Source organism: Ursus americanus, chromosome 20, assembly GCF_024610735.1.
Source record: "Ursus americanus isolate L20-20 chromosome 20, mUrsAme1.1.p, whole genome shotgun sequence".
NCBI classification, from domain to species: domain Eukaryota; kingdom Metazoa; phylum Chordata; class Mammalia; order Carnivora; family Ursidae; genus Ursus; species Ursus americanus.
The window spans coordinates 28,641,885-28,667,951 of NC_142146.1; the positions used below are offsets into that span (position 1 = coordinate 28,641,885).

At 43.3% G+C, this 26,067-nt stretch overlaps 1 protein-coding gene across 10 annotated transcripts in view; it reads left to right on the forward strand.

The window, feature by feature from the left end:
- NEK11 (NIMA related kinase 11) overlaps nucleotides 1-26,067 on the forward strand; it is a 245,937-nt gene that overhangs the window by 138,675 nt on the left and 81,195 nt on the right. For 9 of the 10 annotated variants that reach the window (XM_045791750.2, XM_045791746.2, XM_045791753.2 and 6 more), the window contains one exon: nucleotides 13,657-13,817. In XM_045791750.2, coding sequence (XP_045647706.2) covers nucleotides 13,657-13,817 — 161 coding nt within the window. Of the gene's footprint in view, nucleotides 1-13,656; nucleotides 13,818-16,258; nucleotides 16,374-26,067 lie in introns of all 10 variants that reach the window. The other variant, XR_015727864.1, reaches the window with a different exon arrangement.

Here is a 26,067-nt window from a genome sequence, read left to right on the forward strand (position 1 = left end):
ATTTTTCTCCCCATGAGTTTTGTGAATACTTAGAATTCTAGCAATATGATGTGATGCTAAAAATAATTACATACTTAGGTCCCCTAAATATGATCTTGACCATTTGGGGAACAATGAAATTTCACTAGGATCTGACTGTTCAAATCCATATCTATCCTAATTATGAACCAAATCTTGTTACATGTAAGTTTTTCTCTTTACAATCCTTTAAAGGTTGTGGTATCACCAACTTGGATATTGGGAGAGAGTTCTAGTGTAAAGTCTGTCATGATTCATTATGTAACCTCAATATACAGCCCAACTATGTATACATGATGATAAAATAAATATTTTCCTCAAAAAATGAAATAAAAGTTAAACTTCTAGGTAATTTTTTTGTGGCCATCCTCCGATATGCCCCACAATGATTCTTGCCTCTTGGTATTTATGCCCCTGCACGGTCCTCTCCCACACTGAATAGGACTGATCTGTGTAGCCAGTTGGATAGCATGGGAATTGAAAAGTGTGTCTCCCAAGGCTAAGTAACAGAAGATATTGCGGCTCTGCCTTGCTGTTTTGGATCATTCCCTCTGAGGGAAACCAGCTGCTATGTTGTGAGGGCACTCAAGCTCCCCTTTGTTCAAGGTTATGTTCAAGGCACTGAGGTGTCCTGCCAAGATCCACATGAGTGAGCTTAGAATTGGATCTTCCAGTCCCCTATCAAGCCTTCAGATGACTGTTATCCCAGATGACTTCTTGGCCAAAACCTCATGATGGGCCCTGAACCAGAACCTCCTGCCTGAGCCGCTCCTGGATTCCCAACTCACAGAAAATGTGTGAGATAATAAATGTTTATTATTGTTTTAAGCCATAGTCTGGGGGTACTTTATTATGCAGCGATAGATAACTAGTGCAGTAATTTTTGTTGAACTCCTCTTTCTAGTGACTTCCCACATAAAAAATTGCATTTTAACCTCTGCTCAGAGTTCTAGGCATCATTTGAAATTGCTCTGTGGTATTTAGTGGTGTGCATGTGGTAGAGAGAGTGGTTGAGAAGAGGAAGAGAAAGAGCAGGCATATGGATAAAGACGTAGAGGCCGCCATGAATTTAAAAAGTCACCTTTTGCCAATATTGTTGCATTTGTGAGTATGTAACCAAATTGAGTGCCTACCTTTAAAGAATAGCCGAACAGAATTACATAGTCAGCATGATTTAATACAAATGAACCCTAGATTTGGAATCAGAAGACATGGTTTGGGGTCTGCCACTTTCAAATTAACTTAAAAATGTCAAGTAGCTCCAAATTTTATGTTCCTTGTCTATAATATGGGGGAATAAGACCACCTACTCATCTCATACCACATTGTGAGGGAAGCTTATGTGAGAAAAATATTTGAAAGCACTTTAATCGTGAAGGGTCATACAAAGGTAAATAGTCGTTATGACTTACTATTTTGAGGATATGTAAATGGAAGCTTGTCTAGACTTTTTAAACCATGAAACAGTTCCTTTTTTAAGAAAGATTTTATTTATTTGACAGAGAGAGAGAGAAAGAAAGCATAAGCCGGGGGAGCAACAGGCAGAGGGAGAAACAGGCTCTCTGCTGAGCGAGGAGCCCGATGTGGGGCTCGATCCCAGGACCCTGGGATCATGCCTGAGCCAAAGGCAGATGCTTAACTGACTGAGCCACCCAGGCACCCCAAAACAGTTCCTTTTAAACGTGGGCTTACCTTGCTCTCTAAGACTATATCTCATTCCACAGGAAGTAGCCAGGTCAAGCAAGGGCAGGTCACCCAGGAAATCCAATCGCAATAGAAACTTTTCCTGAGTTGGACCACAAAAGTGGGCCTAAACTGATGTGTGTAAGATGCACTTCCTTTAATTAAAACGTTTAAATGAATGTCATGCCCACAGTAGTGCAGTAGCGTTTCCTCATGTTTTTGTGGTCATCGACCCATCTTGCCATATTCAGTTTGCCTGTTCACACCAGTGAGCCGAGCACGGCAGCTCCCGCAAGCATCTTCTGGCAGTTTCCTGACTGCCTCCAGCTGGCCAGTTAACTGTGGGGTGCTGCCAATGAGAAGCAAACATTTTCCAGGAGAATAGAGGTGGAAAAAAGAAATTATAACTTCAGGATTTCATCGGAGAGGAAATCCTATTTGGCTCAGAAGGTGTTGTTTCTGCCAACAAACAAATTGCTAAATGCATTCCATGCAACTGAGCCTCTGTTAATGAGGAAGTACAGCCAAAGAAAAATAAGAAGAAGGCAGAGGCTTCCTTTCGATGGCACTTCAAATTCTTCAACTTCATGAAAATCTTCATTGGGATCTCACGTCTTGATGAACACTTGGTGGCCAGGAGCAGAAAGCAGTGGTCGAATCTCTTGCTCCTCAGAGTGTGGTTCATGGGCCAGCAGCATCTCCGTCACCCCAAGCATGTCAGAAATGCAGACTCTCAGGCCCCAGCTCAGACCTACTAGGCAGGGTTCATATTTCGTCAGGTTCTCCAGATGATTCATATGCACGCTGATCGAGTCCGTTACTCCACGTTGTACATTTGCAAGCCTTAGAGCAGGAAAACAACCTGAAACCATCTAGCGCAGGCTCCAGCTTTTAGGGTGCTGAGTTATTACTATTCCCTGTTTACAAATGAGACACTTAAGGCCCAGGGAGCTCAAGCCAGTTGCCTAAAGTCACAGCACTCGATGTCTCCTGGCACCAAACGCTGCATCCAGCCATACAGCCCCAGCTCCTCAGGGTCTCTCCGTTCTGTCTGCCTGTATTTCCCCGTGAGAGAGTGGATTCCCAGCCCGTATTTATTTCTCTTCATCTGGTGGAGAAAAGACAAACTTTACCTACTTGTTTTGACTTTTGCTTTCCAAACCAGAAAAACAAGTTCAGAGAAATGTTAAAAGTTTTGTCTAAGGGAGAATCACCTTGACTTGTAGAATAAAAGCAGACTTCAGAACTCGAAGGAGACCTATTTCCAGATGAATCATGGAACTTATTTCTGGGGTGTGTGTGTGTGTCTGTGGGGGGGGGCCTTTGATGGGCTTAATCAAATAGATGTCACTCGAAGAAGAACTTACAGCAGAGCCTCCTGTCCTACATAGAAAAAAGGCACTGTACTGTACTTAATTTAGCCCTCCTTACAGAAAGGGTCATGAATATGCATTTTGGCTAAGAAAATTTTTTCACAGCCTCATGTGTGGTGCCGCAGGGTAAGCTAATCAACGTGGCTAATTTTAGCCTTAGTTTTGAGGCTTTATTTTAGAATAGGTCACAGTACTAGTACTAACCTATAGCTTATTGTGTGAGAGAAGAAAGCATGAAAAAGATAGAAAACCAAGCAACTGCCACCCGCACCCCCCCCACAGACTATAAACGTGTTGTTTGTAATTGAGATTTAGTTCTCCATCACAGTTGTCATATGATTAATAAAGTGGACTTGATCTCTGCTCTGCAGTGAAAGACATTGTCTACTGTGGGGATTTAAGAGGTCCATGAGCTGCCTTTCTCTGGGATGAAGGGTAGGAGATGAATATCTGTTCAAGCTCCATTTGTCACTGGGTGAGGTATGGAAGTGTCGAATCACTGTGTCCTACACCTGAAACATACTACACTGTTAACTAACTGGAATTTAAATTAAAACTTTAAAAAAACCCACCTCTACTTGTAGGCCCTGTGTAAAAGAAGGTGGAAAAGCCATCTTATAGATGAGAAGGTTTGATTTGATAGGTCCTTCGAAGTGGCTCTGGGGACATGCAGAAGACGTCCAAAGCTAGGGTGAGATCAAGTCACTGCCTCCCCTGCTAAGTCCAGGGCTGTGAGGATTGGAAAACCTTCTGGCCTGTGATTCTGCCTTCTTATTTGCAGGGATGGGGACTGGTGGTGGTGGAGGGTGTGCCGGCCAGAGGAGGAGAAGAGGGGCAGTGCGGGGAAGTGACTCACATCCCAGGGCTTCAAAGAAATCTAGCCAAATCAGAATGGGAGGGTGCAGTCAAGCAGAGCTAGACCTAGAAAGGAGGACACTCTAGAACAGCACTGTCTGGTAGGACTTTCAGCGATGATGGAAATGTTCTGTAATCATGTTGCAGATGGCTTTCAAGTGCTTGAGATGTGGCCAGTGTGGCTGAGGATCTGAATTTGTCATTTTATGTCATTGTAATTAACTTTGATTTAAATAACCACATGTGCCTGATGGCTACCATTATTGGACAAGGCAATTCTAGGAGAGCTCTTTAAAAGAATGAAGTTAGAAAACGAGAGTGAGCTCGGTAGAAAACGTAGAGTCCAGGTTACAAAAGGCAAGGTCCTGATGTAAAGGTACATATGAGAGCCATCTGGAAAGCATCAGAAAAATAAAACTACCTGGACCCAGCCCGGGGCCACCCATTCAGAATCCCTTTAGGCGCGTACCTTAACTGAGAGCTACCGGATTCATTGATGTGAGGAAGGCAGGTCTGGGAAAGAAAATTGCACCCAGGTGACTGAAGGCCTTGGCTGCCAAGCTGAAGATTTTATATTCCATTTCACTGGCAGTGGGGGAGCCACTGCTGGGGAAAGAGTGACATGCTAGTAAGTGCTTTAGGCAAGATTTGTGGCAGCCTGTGCAAGATTGGAGGTGATTGTAAGAGCTGAGATATCTGGAGTGTTCATTTCTGCCTTGGAGTATGAGTGTGTTCATTTCACTGAGGGCTGTCCATATTCTTCCCTGGACTGAACATTGGTTCAAAACGTTCCCTAGCAAATATGCTGCTCTAAGCCTCCAGCCCTACTAAATGTTATGGAGAATGAAAATTACACTTGCTTCCCACAGGCCCAGAAGGGGGCTCTTTGTAATGAGTTAGTGATGCAGCAGCATTTGGAATGTGGAGTAACAGCCTCTCCAGGACCTCCAACAGAGGTCCATGGTAGCCATAAAAGGGGATGAGTCACCATGGAAAATAATCATCGCTGCCCTCCAAGTGGACCCTTCCCCCTCTATGACTTCTGAGCTCCCACGAGCAATCTTAATAGCTGCTGATGGGAACTAGGACACCCTGAGAACTAGGCCCAGCTGATGACTCACTGCATAACCATGAAAAACCATTTCATGGTGCACAGTGGGGGGAGAGATGGCTTTTAAAAATTGAAAAGGAAAAATAAAATCCAGTGTATATTGAAGTTTAGAAATTGACACAATGCCTTTTCAAAACAGCAAAATTTCGGAGTCAGTCCTTTTCTTCTAACAGTGCAGGGGAAGGTATGTCCAAGGGTGACAGACTGAGTCCCTTTATTAGCTTCCGGGAGAATGGAAGCCTGGGGTCTCAGCAATGATAATTATCTACTTGGCGGAGTCCAACGCTCTGAAAGACAGGTTGCCTCTGCCTGAGGAGTTTGTTCTAGCTCTGCTCTTGGCCCTTTATGTATAAATGCTTCTTGTACAAACCATACTGATGCAACCCAGATATCGGTTTGGATGGCCTATCCCAAGATGAGGGAAGCTTGGCTCAACCAAAGCTTGTCCAGAGCTCTCGTCATAATTGCTGTGCAGGCTCCCTCCGCCTCTGTCTCAGGTACTGAGGCTGGGGGCCTCCTCTGGCACTGACTAATTCAGACAGCAAACCCTGCCTCTGTACCTACTACGCCAAGTGTCTGATGAGCGTGGCATCTCACAGAGCACGTGACTTTCCAGCAGCTTGCCGGCTCCGACCCCTCCCACTGTCCTTCCCTACCTCTTCTCTGGAGTAAGGCCAAAGCCCTCCTCTCGTCTCTGGCAGAAGGGATCATTTTTTTCTTCCCCTGCACTCTTGTCAGGTATTTTTCTAAATACTTATAATTGGGTGCTTGCTTCAACAGTCCGTTGCTAAAATTGGAATGATAGGTACTTAAGTTTGGTATGAGAAGTATGAAGAAAACTATTTTCTACATGCTAAGGGAATACTAATGGTCATTTATTAAGCACTTACTATGTTCTGGACCCTATGCTAGATAGAGCATTTTAAGAAAACTCTGAGCAGGGCAAGTAGATTAGACCTCAAGAGAGAAGAAGTTGAGCTATGTGAGATATAATTGATATGTGACAAATGACTCAGTTTAGCAGTGTCCATAGGTGTGGGCTTTATTGTTTTCTAGAAAGTCTTAAGGATTAAATGTATAATATAAAAGAATGTGACCTTGCTGGCATGTGTTTTCCTTTAAGAGATGTTCACATAATTGCATAGCATCACCTATCTTTTGTAAAATTGTATGCTATAGCCATGAGTTAACGTACTGTTCTTATAACACCCCCAAGTCTTCGGTTGGGGTCCTTAGATGCAGAGCCTGAGATGGTTATTCTGGTGCATGTGTTTTATTGTGAGAGAGCCCTTGGGTTGGGGGAGAGGGTATGTCTAGACAGGGAAACAGCGGGAGGAGCCCAATCCCACTTTGGAGCAGGAGTGATACCAGGGGGCTGGCTCCATCTTAAGTCATTCAGTCATTGGCCTGAACTGCACTCCATGGTGGAGGGGACGCATAACCTCTTTGAAAAGGAAATTCTTTGATCTGAGAGCAATTGTCTGGAGAAGGGGACATGTGTGCCCTGTTAGCCATTGTTATGGGCTCAATTGTGTTCCTCTGAAATTCGTATGTTGAACCCTAACCCCCAGTACCTCGTAATGTGACTATAGTTGGAGATAGGGCCTTTAAGGAGGTGATTAATGTAAAATGAGGCTGTTAGGATGGGCCCCAATTCTATCTGACTGGTACCTCTGTAAGAAGAGGAGATTAGGACACTGACAAACACCAGGAGCACCAGTGCTCAGAGGGTCAGCCATCCCCAAGCCGAGGAGAAACCAAACCTGCCGACGTCTTGTTCTCGGACTTCTAGCCACCAGAACTATGAGAAAATGCATATTTGTTGTTGAAGCCTCCCACTCTGTGGCCTTTTGTCGTGGCAGCCTGAGCAGACGAACACAAAGCTAATACTCACAACAGCTGGAGCACGAGTGTGCCAAAATGTGTCTGGTTAGGAGGTTTAAGTGGCACATCAGTAGTATTCACTACACCCACTTACAAATTAGAAAACTGACCAGAGAAGTGGCGGAGATTGCCCAGGGTCACACCACCCATAAGCAACAGAGGCCAGATTTGAACCTCAGTCTGACCCTACAGCTTATCTCCTTAATCTCTACTCCTTATCCCCGCTCCTGGTGGGAGGCAGCCTTCCTCAGAAGCAGCAGACATCACCAGTTAACTTGGGCTTCAGTTTCTGTTTTTTATCCCAGCTTGCCCCCACCTTACCCAAGACAGGCATCTTGGGTACTCCCTGGGGAAACTGGGGCAGCTCAGCATTGACAGCGTCTGCATCTGAGTGCCTTCTCAAGACATTCTCTCACCCAGTAGTTTGGGGAATGTTGTAGCATATTAATCATAGGTTTCTTCCACGTATGAGATGATGTCTTTATTTAAAGTGTTTTCATTAAAAAATGGATTAAGGCAATCTTTTTCACACCCACAAGTGCCATTTTTAGGAAAATAAGAAATTCTGAGAACTGCCTTGTCAGTGTAATAATAACTATTGTCATTCTGAGGACCGCTGCTCCCAATTTATAATGGGAGCACATGGTCTTTAGAGGCCACATCAAGATCTAACAATAGATCATTTTGTTCTTATTATAGCTTTTGTTCAATATTTTCTGGCTCATAATAAAGCCATTGCCCACTTCAGAAAACTAGAAAAGAAAGGAAAAATAAAGAAGGGCATCTCTGGGCAGCTGCCTGCCACGAGGTCCCCTACTCAGTCCCAGCTGGCCGTGCCACAGCTGAACTAGAGAGCATCCTCTCTTTATTAGAAGATGCTTTCCCCCAGATGGTGGGCACAGTGAGAACCATTTTTAAAAGTGTCCTGTGGATATTGTTGACTTCCTAGGAGAAGGAGCAGAAAAGTGTGAGTGAATCTGTTGGATTTCCTAAATCACAAGTCACTTGGTCACCATTTGGTTCCGACACTGTTATTCGATGTGCAAAGAGAGGCTTGCAGCTGGAGCAGAGTCTGGGCACCTGGAGAAAACCACAGTCTACCAGTGACTGCCATCACACTCTGGGTACTCTGGACTCAGAGACAGCTTGAGATGTTAGTGTGAAGAAGACATTTCTTACTGTTCCAAGTTATGATTCCATCTGAAATATAAGTTCAAAGTCTGTGAGAGAGAGGAGAGAAAGAGCAGTCTTAGGGAAAAAAATCTTTATATTCCCTTCCCACCTTCTCCTGGCCTCCCCAAAATAAATATTAAGAAATTCTTTACATGAAATACTCTGTGGTAGTTTGAAAGTCCTTCTCTTTAAGACTTGTAGGCATTCACTTACTTGATAAGAGTTTTGGAGTGTCTGCTTTGAGTCATGGGTTGGAAAAACCACAGGGAACAGGATAGGCTTGGCTCCTGCCTCCTAAGACCTTATCAGTGGGGGATATCAGTAGAAGCTGTTTTTATTTGAGCAGACAGTAAGTGCCAGGCATTGTGCTAGATTTGTGTTTCTTAAACTTAGGTGTGCATCAGGATTCCCCTGGAGGGCTTGCTAAAGCCCCGGTTTCTGATTCAGTAAGTCTGGGAGGCCTGAGAATTTGTTTTCTAGTAAGATCCCAGATGATGTTCTTACTGCTCTCCTGGGCCCACCCTTTGAAAACCATTGTGCTAAGCTCATGGCACACATCTGCGCACGGCATAGCGAATGGTTAGAATCATTCAGGACGGTGGCAGGTGCACAGGCTGAGGTATTCCTGCCACATAACTAAGCTCCTTTAAAGGAAACTTGGTTTCGACTTTAGGTAAAATTCTTGTTTTATTGCCTCTTTTTAAAAAAAATTCTTTAGTGCATTTTCCAGATCATTTTAGAAGTTTGAGGGGCTGGTGCAATCATAGGCAAAGTATGGGGGGAAATCTCATTAAACAGTTGCATTTGTATGTCACTTTCTCCTTGGAGATCCTAGGAGGTAGAGTAGTAGTTCTCAGAGTGAGTTGCCGGCCTGGCAGCAGCAACACGTAGACTCTCAGGCCCGTCAGCACCCCCACCCAGACCATGCATCTGAACCGCTGGGCATGGGGCCAAGAATCTGTTTGCACAGGCCTCCAGGGGATCCCGCTGTGCACTGTAGTTCAAGCACATCTGAGGTCGAAGGTGGTGACCGTTGGTCTGAGTCTAAGGGAGGGCCCCTGGTGTTCACTGCTCCCAGCTCCTTTCAGACGGTTCATTGGGATGACTAAGCTTCAGTTTTCCCACCTCAGAAGTCAAAAGTCTACCCCTTGCTGTCCAACATCTTTCAGAGTGGTGGGGGAAGACAATCATGACTTTTATCCATGACCTGGTTTTACCAGCAAAGATGAAAACCCCGAGATAACCATGAAAGAGTGCATTCCACGGGAAAAGGGTAAGGTTCAGGTTATTTGTGTTCTAATCTCATGTCCACCCTGCATGCAGCTATGTGACTTTCCGTTGATTATTAGCCTATCTGAACTTCAATTTCATGATCTGAAAAATGAGATAAAATCGTTGTCCTGGTCTAATTTGAATAACTGTTGCAATGATTAAATGGAATAATGGATATGAATGTGCTTTTGCAAACTATGAAGTGCTGTAACTTTGGGCCACTCACTCATAGCTTTGTTCGTCCCCATCAGTAAAATGGGAATAGTGCCCTAAAACTTCACGAAATTGTGAGTAGTTGAGAAACTAATGGCACAACACTTTGAATTCTTTTAAAGTTAAGTCTATTTCTTCCTTTCTGGGGGGTCTGTGATATATATGGTTAGAAGATATAGAGATATTATACTCTTATGTATCTTATTATAGTGCTTCTGTGTAAAAATATATGACAGTACTTTTATCCTAGAGCAGTGGTTTGGAAGTTGCTGCCCCAGACCAGCAGCACCAGCATCCCCTGGCAACTTGTTGGAAATGCACATTTTCAGGCCTCACCCCAGACCTACTGAATCAGCAACTGGGCGGGGCCTAGTGATCTGTGTTATAACAATCCCCGCAGGTGGTCCTGATGCTCACTGAAGTCCTAGAGGAAGGGGTTTATTAGGGTCTTTTTTATTTTTAATAATTTTATTTATTTATCTCTATATTTATTTGAGAGAGAGAGAGAGGGAGAGCACTAGCAGGGGGAGGGGCAGAGGGGGTGGGAGAGAACCTCAAGCAGACTCCATGCTGAACACGGAGCCGGACTCAGGGCTCCATCTCACGACCCTGAGATCACGACCTGAGCAGAAACCAAGAATCAGTGGCTCAGCCGACTGAGCCACCCAGGCGCCCCTGTTAAGGTCTTAATTGAAGGGTCTGGCAAACAGCATCCTCTTCATGGAACAGGGTGACTGCTTCTCTTGTTCTCCATCGTGGATCTGCAGCAACTGCGCCCAAGCTCAGGCAGCCATCCTTGGACTCCTTCATAAACACGCTGTCGCTGCCCACCCAGCCTAGCAGAGATCTGGAATGCCGCTCCAGCGCATCTGTTATGAGGCTGACTTCAGGGTGTGAGGAAATTAAAGCTATTTATCACAGACCATTTTCCCTCAATGACAGGAGAAATGAGCCTTAACCTAACAAGGCTTCAAATTGGGCCCACGTACAAAAAACACATAGCCTGACAAACACAGTTTGAACAGACTTACATTTCTTTTGACTTTTCCTTTTGAAAATGAACTCTTTTTTGAGCTGCACCAAGATAGTGGTGCTTGTTTAAGAAATACTGGAGGTGGATTCATCCCAGTCTGTTTCCTGACTTAGGCATAAGTGCCAGAGATGGCACTTCCCCCCAACCATTTCTTTCCTTCCTCCCCTTCCTGGGAGGGGATCCTTGCTGAGAGAGGGAATCTTTCCTCTGAGACTAAGACTGTGCACAAGGAGCCATGTTATGGGAGGTGGAGCTTGGTGTTTATCATGAGCACGGTTTGTCTGTATCATTTGGCCTCCTGCCTTAATGCCCATTTGAAATGGGCACAGTATGGATTTTGAGAAGTGATTCTGTTTTGTGTGTGCATGTGTATGTGTGTGTGTATATAAAATTAAACTTGGTATGTATCTGTGATTGTCTAATATTTATATTTCTTCCTGGTGTTGGGCATTAGTGGCAAAACGTATACAGAGTTTTATGTTACATGTTAGTAGCTGACATCTATTTGGTGCCTACCATGTACACAGTGCTTTGCAACCATTATACTATTTAATGTTCACAACAATCCACAGAGATGGTTACCATCATCTCCATTTTACAGGTGAGAAAACTGAAGTGCAGGAAGTTTAAGGAATGCCTGTTATAGAGCTGATATTAGAGCCTCGATTTAAATGCAGGTCTTTTGAGAAGTTTGGATTCCAAAGCCAGCATTTTCAACCGATGTTTTTCAAATTGTGTGTTGAGAAATCACTTTAACAAGTTGGAACTAGCATTGTAAAAAAAAAAAAAATTTGAATAGAATGTGAAAGACCAGAATGTGTCATATTTAGTATGGGTAAATCTTGATGCATGAAACTTTCATTTCAACTATAAATATATTTATATTCATACACAAATACAAGCACATTTCTGTGTACTGGGCAACAATGTAAATGATATTTCTTATTGTGTCACAGACAAATTTGAAAGCAAATATTCTGGTTAAAGGAGGAGGAGAGAAGGAATAAAGGGAAAGAAGGAGAAAATAGTCAATAAGTAAATGAATGAATAACTGTGGAAGAGAGAGCCTCTGGGAGAGGAAGAGGAAATAGGAGGGAGTAGAAAGAGGGGGAGAGAATGGACAAGTCTGTGAAAGAGAGAGATTGAGGGGGGGCAAGAAGAGATGCAGGACGTCACGTGGTCCTGTCCACCATTCCATTCTGCAAGCAGATGCCCCTACTTGAGGACAAAACTAGAGACTTGAATATCTTCTCGGTAGATGTTAGTTTTCATATACTTCTCTTGCTGTGATCCTCGAACCATTCTGAGTGTGATTTGAATAAAGATTTTTACAAAATGTGCCCCTATATACAAATAATCTATTTCATCTGCTGCTCAACTGAAAACCAGTGATCTGAAGGGAAAATAGGCTGTGTTGGAGTTACCAAAATGCCCAATCTGCTCCTTCCTAAGGAACTGGCAAAGCCAGTTTTGAGTATATGTTATTTTTGTCTTTTGAGCTGACTGATTTTGATGCCATGGCACTGCCTCTTGTGTTTTATGGGAAACCATAGAGAGCAAAGATTTTAAAGCAGCCCGCTGAGTATCTTACTTCCGGAGGATTTTGGAATCAGTTAACGAAAAGTCTGTGTTTACAGATGTGAAAATTGAGTGAACGTTTTATAAAGTTTCCCTATAGACAACACTTTCATAAGAATCCTATTACTGAATCTTCATAGCTACCCTACTAGATTACCTTATGGAAGTTTTACTGGAGAAATTGGAGCTCAGAAAGCTTGAATCCCTTGCCTCAGTTCTCATGTAAGAGGTGGTAGAGCTTGTATGAAAACGTGATTCTCTGACCCCTAATTCCATATTTTCTCCCTGATAAGCACAGAGTAGCAACAGTGGGATGAAAAACAGTGCTGTTTGTTATAACTTAGAAGAATTATTTTTGTTTATAAGTCAGAGTCTGGCGCAAAACCTAAAATGCCCATGGTTTTAATGTGGTGAGGTGTCACTCTGTAATTCACTCGTCTCCCCAATGGTATTTCCCTATTTTTCTAGGCCATCATTAGTAAATTGGGTTGATATCACTATGTTTTTTTGTGATTCATTTCTTGGCCTTTCTTGGTTGAAAACCATTATGAGCACCAATTACATTTTTAGTTAGTAATAACATTGCATCAAATAACTTAGGTAGCCACTTCTTGGCATCAACTTAAGTGGGTGGTCTTTCCTTTTAAAAAAAGATAGGGGTGCCTGAGTGGCTCAGTCAGTTAAGCGTCTGCCTTCGGCTCAGGTCATGATCCCAGGATCCTGGGATCGAGTCCCGTATTGGGCTCCTTGCTCAGTGGGGAGCCTGCTTCACCCTCTGTCTGCTGCTTCCCCTTCTTCTACTCACTCTTCCCCCCAAATAAGTAAATGAAATCTTAAAAAAAAAAAATAAATGCCAGTATAGAGGTGAGCAAGCAGTGTCCCAGAGTGAACTCCATCTCAAAAGCTTTCATAGCCCATTGGGAAAGAACCACAATGTTTTCCTGAGCTTGCCCAAATGCCATTGCTAAATATCCTATCCATCTTGCCTGGTCTCACCACTCATATTTTCTTTAAAAAGAAACAACCTAGGAGCGTAGTGACAGAGTTCCACTCCAACTGCCTCTGCAAAAGTTTAATATGGGTGTGTAATTGGGTCCTGCAGCCAAGGCATCTCATCCGGCTTTTGCTCCTAAATCCCCTCATTTGTAATAAGGATTCAGGCCTCTGAATGTAAAGACTTTAAAGGAGATCGTTTCTTGTTGGTTCATGGTTTTATTCTTCCACCTTCAAAATATGGTTGCAAATAGAGTCATCATCCTTCCTTTCCTCTACTGGTTTAATTTTGCTGAGTATTTATTAAAGTCTGCCAGATACTTTCAGGAAACTAAGATTCAGCTCTACACTCCATGAAAGCTTTGTCAGTGCAAAACATAATATACATCTCTGGGAAAATATGGGGGATCCTAGACTCATTATAATTTAATAACTGGTAGGGCCTGATTGTTGTTTATTCTGTATTTCAGAGATCCCAGAAGACCCACTTGTGGCTGAAGAGTATTATGCTGATGCCTTTGATTCCTGTTCTGAAGACAGTGAGGAGGAGCAAGAAGAAATAGTGTTCTCAGCACCGAGGGAAGAGATCAAGAATGAGAGACCCCGGCCAGCCTCCAGAACGTTCCAACAGGTATATGCGGCTCCCCAGCTGATGTAGTAGAACTGTCTGTGGTCCTGATCAGGCTGTGCCTTCCCAAAGAGAGAGTCAAGGAAGTCCTAAAACTTCAAGTGGGGTGGGGGACTAGGGTTTGTAATAAAGGCCCCATGTGATGGGTCTTTATTTCCAAGGGCCAGGGCCAGGCAGGGCCCCCTGGAGTTCTGAGATTCTGGTGTGGACCGTGTTGATGAGGGAAGGGCTGGAGTACCCAGTACTTATTCAAGTGGGAAGATGGTACATACTACACTGAGGAGCACCCTATATACAGCTGTTAAATAAAGAATGTAAGTGTCTCTTTAGCATAGAGAAGGAGATTTTTAAAAAATATACTTTTCTGCCTGGTAATCATATTTTTGAGTAATGTGCTAGTGCACAAACTAGTTCTGGGAAAGGGGCCCAGAGATTCTGGGCTTAGGGAATGATCTTTCTGGCCACACCCAGCCTTTGTGGGCCCATCCTTACATACAGTGCTGGAGTCTCTGAATGTATGTCCTTGACATAGATCTCTTTAACAATAGCAAGATTAAGCCCTTTCTGGATCGTAGGCTAAGAAACAGTCCTGGTATGTGATTTCTCTGCCAGGTGTCTATAGGAGAGGAGAAAAGCAAGAGGTATATAAGGAGTAAGCAGATTACTTTAGACAACTTATGCTCATAAACTTCATTTTTGTCTTAGGACATAATGTGGTAACCTTTCCTTGTCCTAAAATTTCTTAAGGTACAAAAGCTTTGTATTAACTGGGAATCATTAAGCTAGGAAAATAGAAGTCAATCAAGGGTTACTTGTATCAATGGAAACTTAATTCAGGAGGATTAATTGAAGTCTGTATACAATCTAGTCAATAATTTTTAATGAAGACTAAGCAATACCTCATAATAGTCAATAAATAAAACCAATAAGAAATGTTCTCAGATTCTATATAAGAAAAGGAGAAAGAGGCAAGGAGAAGGGAACTAGAAGGGTATGGATATGAGGCTAAGAAGAGAAAAGGATGAGAGAAAGAGGAGAAAGAGAGAAATTAGGAGACAAACACGTGAAGAGAGATGCAAATGAATGTTGAGAAAAATACAGTCAAGGCAGAGAGTGATTCAGCATACCAAAATAAAAATGTTTCCTTATACCACTTCCCCATTTTCCAATGGACTGTGGTGAACACCAGCACCTCCTACCACACGTTAAAAATATAATTTCCATTTTCTTCTGTGCCATGGTCCTAAACATCTGAGACAAATCTTTTTTTAAGTTTTATTTATTTAATTTCTACACCCAACATGGGGCTCGAATTAACGACTCTGAGATCAAGAGTCACACCACTCTCTTCCGACTGAGCCAGTTAGGTGCCCCATGAGACAAATATTACAATATCACAGAACCATCATTCTGTGCCTGTCGTTGCAAAGCACATCCATTTTTGCCCAAAGCATCAAGTGACAAAATTTTAGCTGCTAGTATTAATACTTTTTATTTTTAATAGATTAAAACTGATCCAGAAAACCACGTGAATAAAATATACAGCAAACACCACTCAGGTCAGGAATAGTATTTTGCTAGCCACTCCGGAAGTCCTGTCTTTGGCATACTTGTAGGAACACAGGGTTGGAAATCAAAATGCCCGTATACAAGACTGGCCTTTGTTACTAGCCAAGGTTGTGTGAACTTGTGCAAGTTACTAAATTTATTGTGCCCCAGTTTTCTAATCTGTAAAATGGGAGAATAATTGTTCCCACCTCATAGAGTTGTCTGGGGATTAAATGAACTAATCAATGTAAGGTACTTAAAATAGTGTCTAGGATTTAATAAAGTAATTAATTAATGAGATATTAGTTATGATGATGATGTTACCCAGCCATCTTGTGGGGTGTTGTTTTTTTTTAAATATTTATTTATTTATTTTAGAGAGAACACATGCATGAGCCAGGGGAAAGGAAGAGGGAGAGGGACACTCTCAAGCCAACTCCCTGCTGAGTATGGAGCCCAGCTAAGGGCTTGATCCCATGACCCTGAGATCATGACCTGAGCCAAAACCTAGAGCACCCCATCTTGTGGATTTTTTATGGTACTTCCCAAACTCTTTAATGTTAGTGTGAGATTTCACAACTGTAGTATTAAAAAGAAATCTCTCCTTTTTGTTTCTTAGGGCCAATGATAAATATAGGACAGCAGTTTTGCTCTCTGGGCCATGCATCTGTCACATGTGATAGGATAGCTGAAATTTTCTCTACGCAGCGAAGCGTTGGGAAAAGCAGAGTGATCTTTTTGGAATGGTGCCACAGGGACAGAGAAATGGATACAGGCTAGGATTTATGAGTTGATCTTAAATCTGTTGGGACAAGATGCTGAGGCCTCTCACACCCATGTGGGTATTTTGTCTCACAAAACCCTATTGGGTAGTTTTTCTTATTTCTGTTTTCCAGATGAGGAAACCGAGTTGCCTGGCCACACAGCTAGGGAAGGCTCAGAACCATGCACAGGCCCAGGTCCATCATGCTCAGCAGCCGGTGTTCTTTCTGGTACAAAAGGTGTATCAAGGTAGAGTGGACTTGGTACAATAGAAACAGGAGTGGAAATCTCAAATGAGTAATCTGTAGAGAGATAGATAACTACAATCCCATTTGTTTTTCCTAGTAATTTGATATCATTTTCCCCTCCCCAAAGGTGGTGAGTGTGCGCTTGTGGTGGGTGTCTGCTCTTCCCTTTCTAGGTTATTTTATTAGCGACACTCAAATTGTAGTTATAGAACTCCATGCCAAGACCCAGTCTCTGTTGGCTTTGTGAACCCTGCAATCATCTCTGGGATTTCCTCTTCCCTCTCCCCAGTCTTGGCCTTGACCCAAGTGTGTCCAGGGTCTACTTCAGTGATCACTGTACCCATGGCTTTTATGTGAGTAATCAGATCAAAGTTGATTCTCCTTCCTTCAGATGCAGCAAAAGTCACATAGTTTGTTTTTGATGAAAGAAGTGCTTTCAAAAAGAAAAACAGCCATGGGCTTCATTGGGATTGATTGCTAAGTCCCTTGTGCTACCCGTGACGATCTTTTCAGCAACAGGTCGTCAAAGTGGTTTTATTAAGCACCTAATTGCTGTTGATAGTTCGTTGCTTCTCTGCTGCATTAAGCAGAACATCAACAGCACCTTTATCACAAGCCATTATCATACTGTTGATAGCTACTCTGTGAAGGCTCTGGTCACTGAATTGGAACCAGCCTCTTAGGTCACCCAAGAATGGAGTTTATAGCTGTCATCATAAGAGGGTTTTCAACAGTATTTGTGGGACCTGTCACTGCAAAGTGTTTTTGCTCTAATGGACGTGCTTTAGGGCTACAGATTGATGGGCGTGTTCAGAGACCGTTATGTTTTCCCTCACTGCCTTGACCATCATTTCCCTCTGCAAGACCAATCAATGTCCCATGTGCACCAGGAATACACACACTAGATAGACCATAATGACTTCACACAGAACTCCCTCGGGAAAGGCCCTGTTGTTTAAGGAATGTGGCTTTCATCAATACTTGTTTTAAGAAGGCTCTTAGGACCATGGTGTTTGTTCTTGCCAAGACAAAGGGCTGTGGAGGCCCATTTTTCCAGCTAATTCTGAAGCTTTCACCAAATCCTCTAGTGGGTTTTGAAATTCCCTCTGCACAGCGAAGCGTTAGGAAAAGCAGAATGATCTTGGAATGGTGCCACTGGGGGCAGAGAAATGGATACAGGCTAGGCGAGGCCTAAGGGTCTACTGAGGACTCTCGGATCAGGTCATGATGACAATATATGCCTCTCTGAGTGTCTTCTGTTAGTGGAGTCGTTAGTTTAATCAAATCCTAATTGTTATAACAGTATGCCTAACATCTCCTGAACCTTTATTCTATGCCCTGTACTTTATACGTCATGTCAGCCCAGGTCCTTTGGGAAGCAGGTGACAAGACAGAATTGGGGAAAGCCTCAAACCACGATGCTGGTCTGCACCTTTGAAGGTAAGGGTAGAAGGGAAGGCAGGATTGGATGACACCTTCAATGTGCAGGGCACTTCTAAAAAAAAGTCTCCGCAGCACTGATAAGAGAGCCCCAGGGCAAAGAGGAGACCAAACTGGGCCGGAATGGCCTGGCTGTAGTATCCTCATGCTCGAACTGGCTGGGAGCTGCCGGGAAGAGCCAATCCTGAAGGGGCAGCAGCTGCGGGCGGCCAGCTGGCTCCACAGCTACACTGGACTGGTAGCAGGCTGGCTCTGGAAGAGAAATGTAGGGTGCACCCCGACTATGGGCGCAGATGCATATTTTGTTTAATTCTTGCAAGTTGGCCTTTTGATGTGTGTATTCTCATTGAACTGCATCAAACTGGAATTGAACTGTCTGGAATTCCAACCAGGGAGAAGGTGAGAGTGAGGAAGGAGGGGGTGGGCAAGAGAAAGGAAGAAAGTGTGGGTTAGTGATTTCAGTTCTGCCCGGCATTTGAACCAAAAAGTGGGTGCTCTGGATGGAGAAAGAGCTGAGGGTTATAAATCCAGAGTCCCCCACTGCCTCTCAGGGCCTGAGTATCTCTCAGATTGAGAACCTCTTGGTGCTTTGAATTCTTGCCCTAGACTAGAGTATTTAAAGCTACGTGTTCTTCATACATTGCAGTTCCTAAGTGCAAGTCAACTCTTTCATTTGATGCTTAAAAGAAATAGCCTAATTTGTCTATAATTGGTTACTGTATTAAGCACTGACTTTAAAACTCAGGTCCCTTGAAAGATGAGACTGCTGTGATAGCCTTACTTTGCACAAGAAGAGACTGAGGCCAGTGAGGGTACACAGCTAGCAAGTAGCCACATAGCTAACAACTAGCAGAGCTGCAGATCTGACACGTATTTTAGCCACTCCTTTATACAGTATTCTGGCACAACCATTTAATTATAGCAATCATAATCCCTCCTCTGTGATGATTGGGTAAACCCACTAGGTGCGAGGGAATAGCTGAGGGGCCACCGCATTGTCTGGCCCTGTTCTCCTGAACAGAATTACTGAGCTATGCATGAAGCAAAATTTATACTGGTTCTAGGAACAGGGCTGAGTTATGAAAATTGAAACAAAAAAAGAGCCTGTCTCCCACATCCGTTACAGGATACAGAAGTCTCTCCTCCTACTGTCTTTTTGTTTGTTTGATTTAATAGAAAATGCCAGAACTCTTGAGTCCAAACTGTCTGCAAAGAATAGGAAGATTCTCCCAAACGGCCCTTGCAAACAAATGGCCCATTTCACTATTCTGTGATTCAGTTATACAGAGAAGTTTAATATTATTTTCTGAATATTTTATTCATCTGGAAAGAGAGAGCAAATACCATTTCATGGCGTCTAGGAAGAAAGGGGTGTGACACATCTGCAACATTGTTGGAGGTACTGTCCTTTGTACAAGGCCTGCGTGGGTCCGCATCATACCAGAGAAAACAGTGATCATTCTTAACAAAACAGAGCCAGCCTTGCGGCACGTCAGGTGCGGTGCTAAGTCCTTTACGTGCCTTATGCCATTTTACACTTGCGAGCACTTTACGGAGTTAACATCTTCCATCCCACTTTACAAAGAGGAAAGTGTGAAATAGAAAGAAAGAATAACTAATTTGACCTAGGTCACCCAGTCCTTTGATGGAGCTGGAATTCATACCAGCAAGTACTCCTTGTCAATGAGGAAACATTTGGGGTGAGTGTAGAACTGAATGTAGAAGTTTCATAAAGGAGAGGAAAAAAAGATGCTGGGGACCTACGGGACAGCTCCAAAATGTGTGAGAACATGACCAGATGATTTAAAGTCACGTTGAAAACACAGGACCAAGTTTTCCATGTACTCTGTGGGATTAATGTAGAAATAAAGCTAGAACTGGAGTCAAAAATAGTAACGTGCAATAAAGAAGTATCACAAGGGCTACCTTTTGGAGCATGGACAGGTAAACGCTCCTGAGGTGGCAAGGCTTTCTTCCCTAGACTATTGGGCATGTGGCGTGAAAAGAGATAAATAGTTCATCAAGAGCAAGTGAGCTTTTGGGAGGGAAAGAGTGCATTGGGGGCAGGCTTCCGGCACACTGCTGCGACTTGAGAAAGGAATCACAGCAAAGGCACCAGCCTCCCCAGCTCCTGAAAAATTCATTGCCCAAGTTCCTGGGTGGGTATCGTGATGCCACTCCCAGTGGCCCTGCTTTCTTTTCTCTTCTCTCCATCCTTTACGTTTCCAGACGGTGATCCAAAATGTCTTAAGAGTTCTGTATGGGATACTTATGAATGTCTTTGAACCCCAGAAGCGACCCCACGGATACTGATGTGTTGCGAACCTGGGCACTAATAGGAGACAGCTGCAGCGAGAAGGTTTTAATAATGCAGAGTACAAAAGGCATTAGCGGTGAAACGTGGACACATTGACAGTCACGTTTCGTTGACTCCGAATTCAGTGACAGAGGCGTTTAGTGTTACAGGAGCCTGGGGGCTTGCTTGCAGTTTGAGGTTCGCAGATGTGGCTCTGTGATCCCATCACGACACACGCTCTGAGACCTTTTTCCCTTGACAGAAGGCGACCATTGGTGGTGAGATAGGAGTGAAGACGTCAGCTTCCTGATTTCAGGGCAGCCTCCATGAAGGTGCCATCCTCTCTGTCCTGTGGCTTTGTGCTGAACTGCACCCTCTGTCTTCCTATGAATTATGAATGCAAATAAGCAAGGGCTTGCCTTTTAATGAGATCGAAGTGAGATGTGAAAGGTACATCTGAGTGTGTAGAAAATGGATAAGGTCATCTTGGTGTTTTGGTTTCTGTAGCTTAGTGACATTTTGCAGGATGCAGTGGATATAGTTTGAAGGAGAGTGGACAGTAGCTCAGAATAGTGACTTGCGGGAAAGAACATGGGTGGGTTGTTGCCTGGATCATATATTTAGACATCACATAGCTGAGGGTTCTAGGCACTGGATGGAAGGTAGTAAAAACAGACACAATGCCACCTTCATGGACATCACACCCAGTCTCCTGTATTTACACAGTATCCATAGACTGTCAGCTCCCAAATGTGTGTCTTCCATTCTTCAGTTCTGTCTCCAGATTCACCTCCCCAGTCTGCCCGGGAGTGGGGGTAGGTGTCATGTAGACTTCTAATAGACATCCTCAACTAAGCATGTCCAAGAGTGAACGAATACAACCCAGCCCTAGTCCCCAGTCCAAATCCGCTCCTCCTGAGTCAACCTTGACTCTTGCATGTCCTTCACTCACATTCCACTTCCAATCAGAAGCAAAACCTATTGACTCGATGTTTAGAAGATGGTCACTACTTAGCACCTACTGCCAGAGCCACCATTGCCCCCCCAGTGTATGATTGCAGTAGTTTCTACCTGGCCTCCCAGTAACCCTACACCCCCCCATACCTCACTCAAATGAAAAGGCACAGGTCTGTTCAAAACGGCCGTGTAGCATCCCATCATCACCAATGGAAGAGCCCCTCCCTTCCATCACTGTAAGAATCACCCTGCCCACCCCACTCTAGTCATATTAGCCTCCTTGCTGTTTCTGAAACATACCAGGCATGTTCCTGACATTGAAAGCCTGGAATGCCCTCCCCTCCAGATACGCAAATTATCTTGCTCCCTCTCTATCTTCAAGCCTGTGCTTATATGCTGTCATATTGGGGAGGACTCAGACTACTTAGATAAAATGGCACTTGCTGGTCTGAGAAGTCCTTGTGTCCTTTCCCTGCTTTATTTTCCTCCATAGACCTTAACACCATCTGACCTACCACCGTTTATTTGCTTACTCATTTATGGTCTGTCTCCTCCCACTGAAATGTAAGCCAGTTGGGCAAAGATTCTGTTTGTGTCACTGTTGTATTCCCTGCACCTTGAACAGTGTTTCGCACAGAACAAATACTGAGCAGATATTGTGGAATAAGTGGATGAATGAGTGCCTGCAGTGGACGGTCTAGTGGTACAGGTAACCAGTAAGCCAGGACGCAAACAGCTAGAAAAGGAAGAGAGGAAGAAGTTGAAGTGGAGAAAATGGGCTTTTGGGGGAGGGGTGGAGACACCCACTGAGAGGGGATTCAGGAAGTTTCTAGAAGAGGTCTTCTCAGCTGTGACCTGAAGGATGGAAAAAGCCAGCCCCTTTATATAAAGAAACAGAGTTGGGAGAGGAGTGTTTCAAAGAGGGGGAAGTGTGTGTAGGAAGGCCCGGATCATGAGAGGGTTTGGCAAGTTTGAGAAATTGCATGGTAAGCAAGAGGTCAGTGCGGCTGGAGAAGTCAGGCCAGCAGTAGCTACATCATGGTCTTGTAAGGAGCATGGTTTTAAGTGCAAGGCCAATCCAGTGAAGGGCAATTGAAATCAAGTCTTTTTTTTTTTTTTAAGATTTTATTTATTTATTTGAGATAGAGAGAGGGAGAGAGCAGGAGCAGGGGAGCAGAGGGAGGAGAAGCAGGCTCCCCACTGAGCAGGGGTCCCGACATGGGGCTTGATCCCAGGACCCTGGGCTGAAGGTAGATGCTTAACCGACCGAGCCACCCAGGCGCCCCGAGATCAAGTCTTAAAATGAATCTACAGCAGTAGAAATCAGAACAACAGTGGCAGGGAAAGGTGGGGATTGGCTGAAAGGGGGCCTGAGGGAAATTTCAGGGACTTGGTGGCTACATGGGTATTGTGCATGGAAGATCTGGGCATTTCACTGCATGCAGATTTTACCTCAATAAAAATACATCATCAACAATGTCATCAAGACAAGAAAAACTACCAAAAAAAAAATACACCAGAATTGTGATATTCATAAATATATTGTGACACTTGTAAGTCAGCCTGTATCAAGGCTGCTTTTTCAGCTCTTTGTAGCCCGTGCATGACATTTTTTGCTTTAAGGAGGTCCTGGGTACACTCAGATGAGGTGTCTTAGGGAAAAAAAAAGATGAGTCCAGAATGATTGAGCATGAGTGGGGAAAAGGTTCTGTATGGTTTGGTCTCATCCTGTGGGACAACTCTGAAAAGACAGGTGACCAAGAGGTAAAAGAAATCAGCCTCTTCACACCCTCACACCCGCTGACATAGGGACCCTTGAGTGGGAGGATGTGCCCAAGGGTCTGAGTGAGATGAAACTTAGTTCAGCTCCCCTCTGTGTCGGGAGCTGTAATGGGTGGTTATGTCCATTTTGTCCATACATTTATAGATCTTTGCTTGGGATTGTTCCACAGACAGAAAGGATGTCAGGCCTTTCAACACACCACGTATGTACCCATTTCCACTCATCCTGAGCGGCCTTCACCCTCAGGAAACATAAAACACTTCATAGCTGTGCAGCTGTTTATGTCTGGGTTGCTAACTGTCCAGCCTTCTGTGGATCTGCCGTTGGGAATAGGCATCACCCATCTGCTAGGGGAGTGCTAAGGGTATTAGATGTAGACAGATGGTTGGGTTTTCACCAGCTCAAGGTGTGGGAGCAGGAAGCGGAGAAGAACCCTTTGGGAGGTTCTTGAAAATGTCTAAAGGTAGATGTACAATCGCTAAAGGCTATTGGTGCTCAAGCTGAGCCCTCATCCCAAAATGAGGTCTTCTGGCATTTGTTCATTCGTTCATTCATTCATTCATTCATTCATTCACAATTCATTCCAAGAAGGGCACAATATTGTGAACTGATTACCATTTTACTGATATCACTGCTAGATCTTTTTACCCATATGTATATTCAGCTTCAAAGAGAAGACATTCGTGGGGGGTGGGGAGGACGAAGGAGTGAAGGACACAGTGTCTTTAAGTCTGTCTCTGCCTTGCCTCTCTTTGGCTCCTTCCTCTGCAATCTCTTCTTCATCCAGATAAAGGTCAAATATCCGTAGACTTTGGACAACAAGCCTCGTGGGACTAGGCTTCTCTGTGAGTGGGTTCTCATTGCTTTGTTCCCTCAGGGGAATAAGTAACTGTCAGCGACAGCTTGAGAAACAAACTGCTTCAGAAAAAGATTTCTTCAACTGCATTATCCATTTCAACAATTTGAGCAGAAAGTTAAGCTGGGTTCACTCCAAGGTACTGAGCATATTGGTTGTGTACCAAATAAGCATTTTTGAGCCTTTTGTTTAACAAACACATATTACAGTTAATATGTGCCAGGCATGGAGCTATGTACTTTACGGATGCTAACATTTATTCCTCCTATCAACCCCATTTTACAGATGGGGAAATGAAGGTGTGAATAGGTTAAGTAATTTGCTCAAGACACATGACAGGCAAATGGCAAGGTCAGATTTAAACTCAGACGGGCTTGTTCCAGAACCCATGCTCTTAACCACTAGGCCATGCCCCTTCTGTCTTGGTCCAACTGTCAGAGCCTCAGCTTTGCATCAGTGGCCAGCCTCCCCTCATGATTTGGATGCATCCTAAATCCTATTCATTCCAGCCAGTTTGGCCATCATACTCCACTTGCCAGGGATTGGTTTAAGATGAATATGCAATCAATTCTGGCCAAAAAGTGTGAGGATATACTTTCTTGGGGAGGAGGGGGTCTGAGAGTGCATGGAAAGGAACATACTGGAGCTCTCTGTTTAAGCCGGTTTCTTTAGGTTTTTGGTTGCGTGTAGCTGAAACTGTCCTAGGTGATACAGATGATAAATTAAGATTCTTTTTCTTTCTCTGCAGAAATATTGGCATAGAAAAATTGGTTGTGTCATAATTGTATTATATTTTCAAAACAGCTTCTTGTCAACTTTCAAATAGAAGTTTGAATTCCAAGGAGCAAACCAATGCTTGTGATATAACCAATGACAGTATTTGGGGCTTGCCTCTAAGAAGTAACAATGAAAATGTACAATGCTGGGTAGTTCTGGTTTGGTAGAAACCTTGTAACTACATTTTGACTACCCTGCTCTGTTATGGAGTATCTATGTTCAGATGTTATTGAGAATTTGGTCCATTGAGTCTATCAGAGTATGAGATTCCAACAAAATAATGCTCATAAAAAGTCTTCTTCCTGGATTGGAAAACTGCTTTTTCTGCACCACTGAATTCTTTTTTTTTTTTTTTTAAGTTAAATTTTAGTTAGGTAGCATACAGTGCAATATTGGTTTCAGGAGTAGAATTCAGTGATTCATCACTTACAACACCCCATGCTCATCACAAGTGTCCTTTTTAATACCCATCTAGCCCATCCCCTACCCATCTCCCTCCATCAACCTTCAGTTTGTTCTCTATCATTAAGAGTCTCTTATGGTTTGTTTCCCTCTCCTTTTTTTCTTTTCCCCTTTCCCATATGTTCATCTGTTTTCTTTCTTAAATTCCACATATGAGTGAGATTATATAGTATTTGTCTTTCTCTGATTTATTTCACTTAGCATAATATACTCTAGCTCCATCCACGTCGTTGCAATTGGCAGGATTTCATTCTCTTTGATAGCTGAGTTATATATATATATATATATATACCACATCTTCTTTATCCATTCATCACTCAGTGGACATTTGCGCTCTCTCCCTAGTTTGGCTATGGTTGTTAATCCTGCTATAAACATTGCGGTGGATATACCCCTTCAAATCTGTATTTTTGTATCCTTTGGTAGTAGTTTAATTGCTGGGTTGTAGGGTAATTCTATTTTTAACTTTTTGAGGAACCTCCACACTGTTCTCCAGAGTGGCTGCACCAGTTTGCATTCCCACCAGCAGTACAAGAGTGTTCCCCTTTCTCCACATCCTCGCCAACACCTGTTGTTTCTTGTGCTGTTGATTTTAGCCATTTTGACAGATGTGAAGTGATATCTCATTATGATTTTGATTTATATTTCCCTGATGATGAGTGATGTTGAGCATCTTTTCATGTGTTTATTAGCCATCTGGACGTCTTCATTGGAAAAGTGTCTATTCATATCTTCTGCCCATTTCTCAACTGGATTATTTGTTTTTTGGGTGCTGAGTTTGATAAGTTCTTTATAGATTTTGGAGACCAACCCTTTATCAGTATGCCATTTGCAAATATCTTCTCCCATTCTGTAGATTGCCTTTTAGTTTTGTTGATTGTTTCCTCCACTGTGCAGAATCTTTTTATCTTGATGAAGTCCCAATAGTTCATTTTTGCTTTTGTTTCCCTTGCCTCCGGCAATGTGTCTAGCAAGAAGTTGCTATGGCTGGGGTCAAAGAGTTTTCTACCTGTGTTCTCTAGGATTTTGTCTCACATTTAAGTCTTTCATCCATTTTGAATTTATTTTTGTCTATGGTGTAAGAAAATGGTCCAGTTCCATTCTTTTGCATGTAGCTGTCCAAT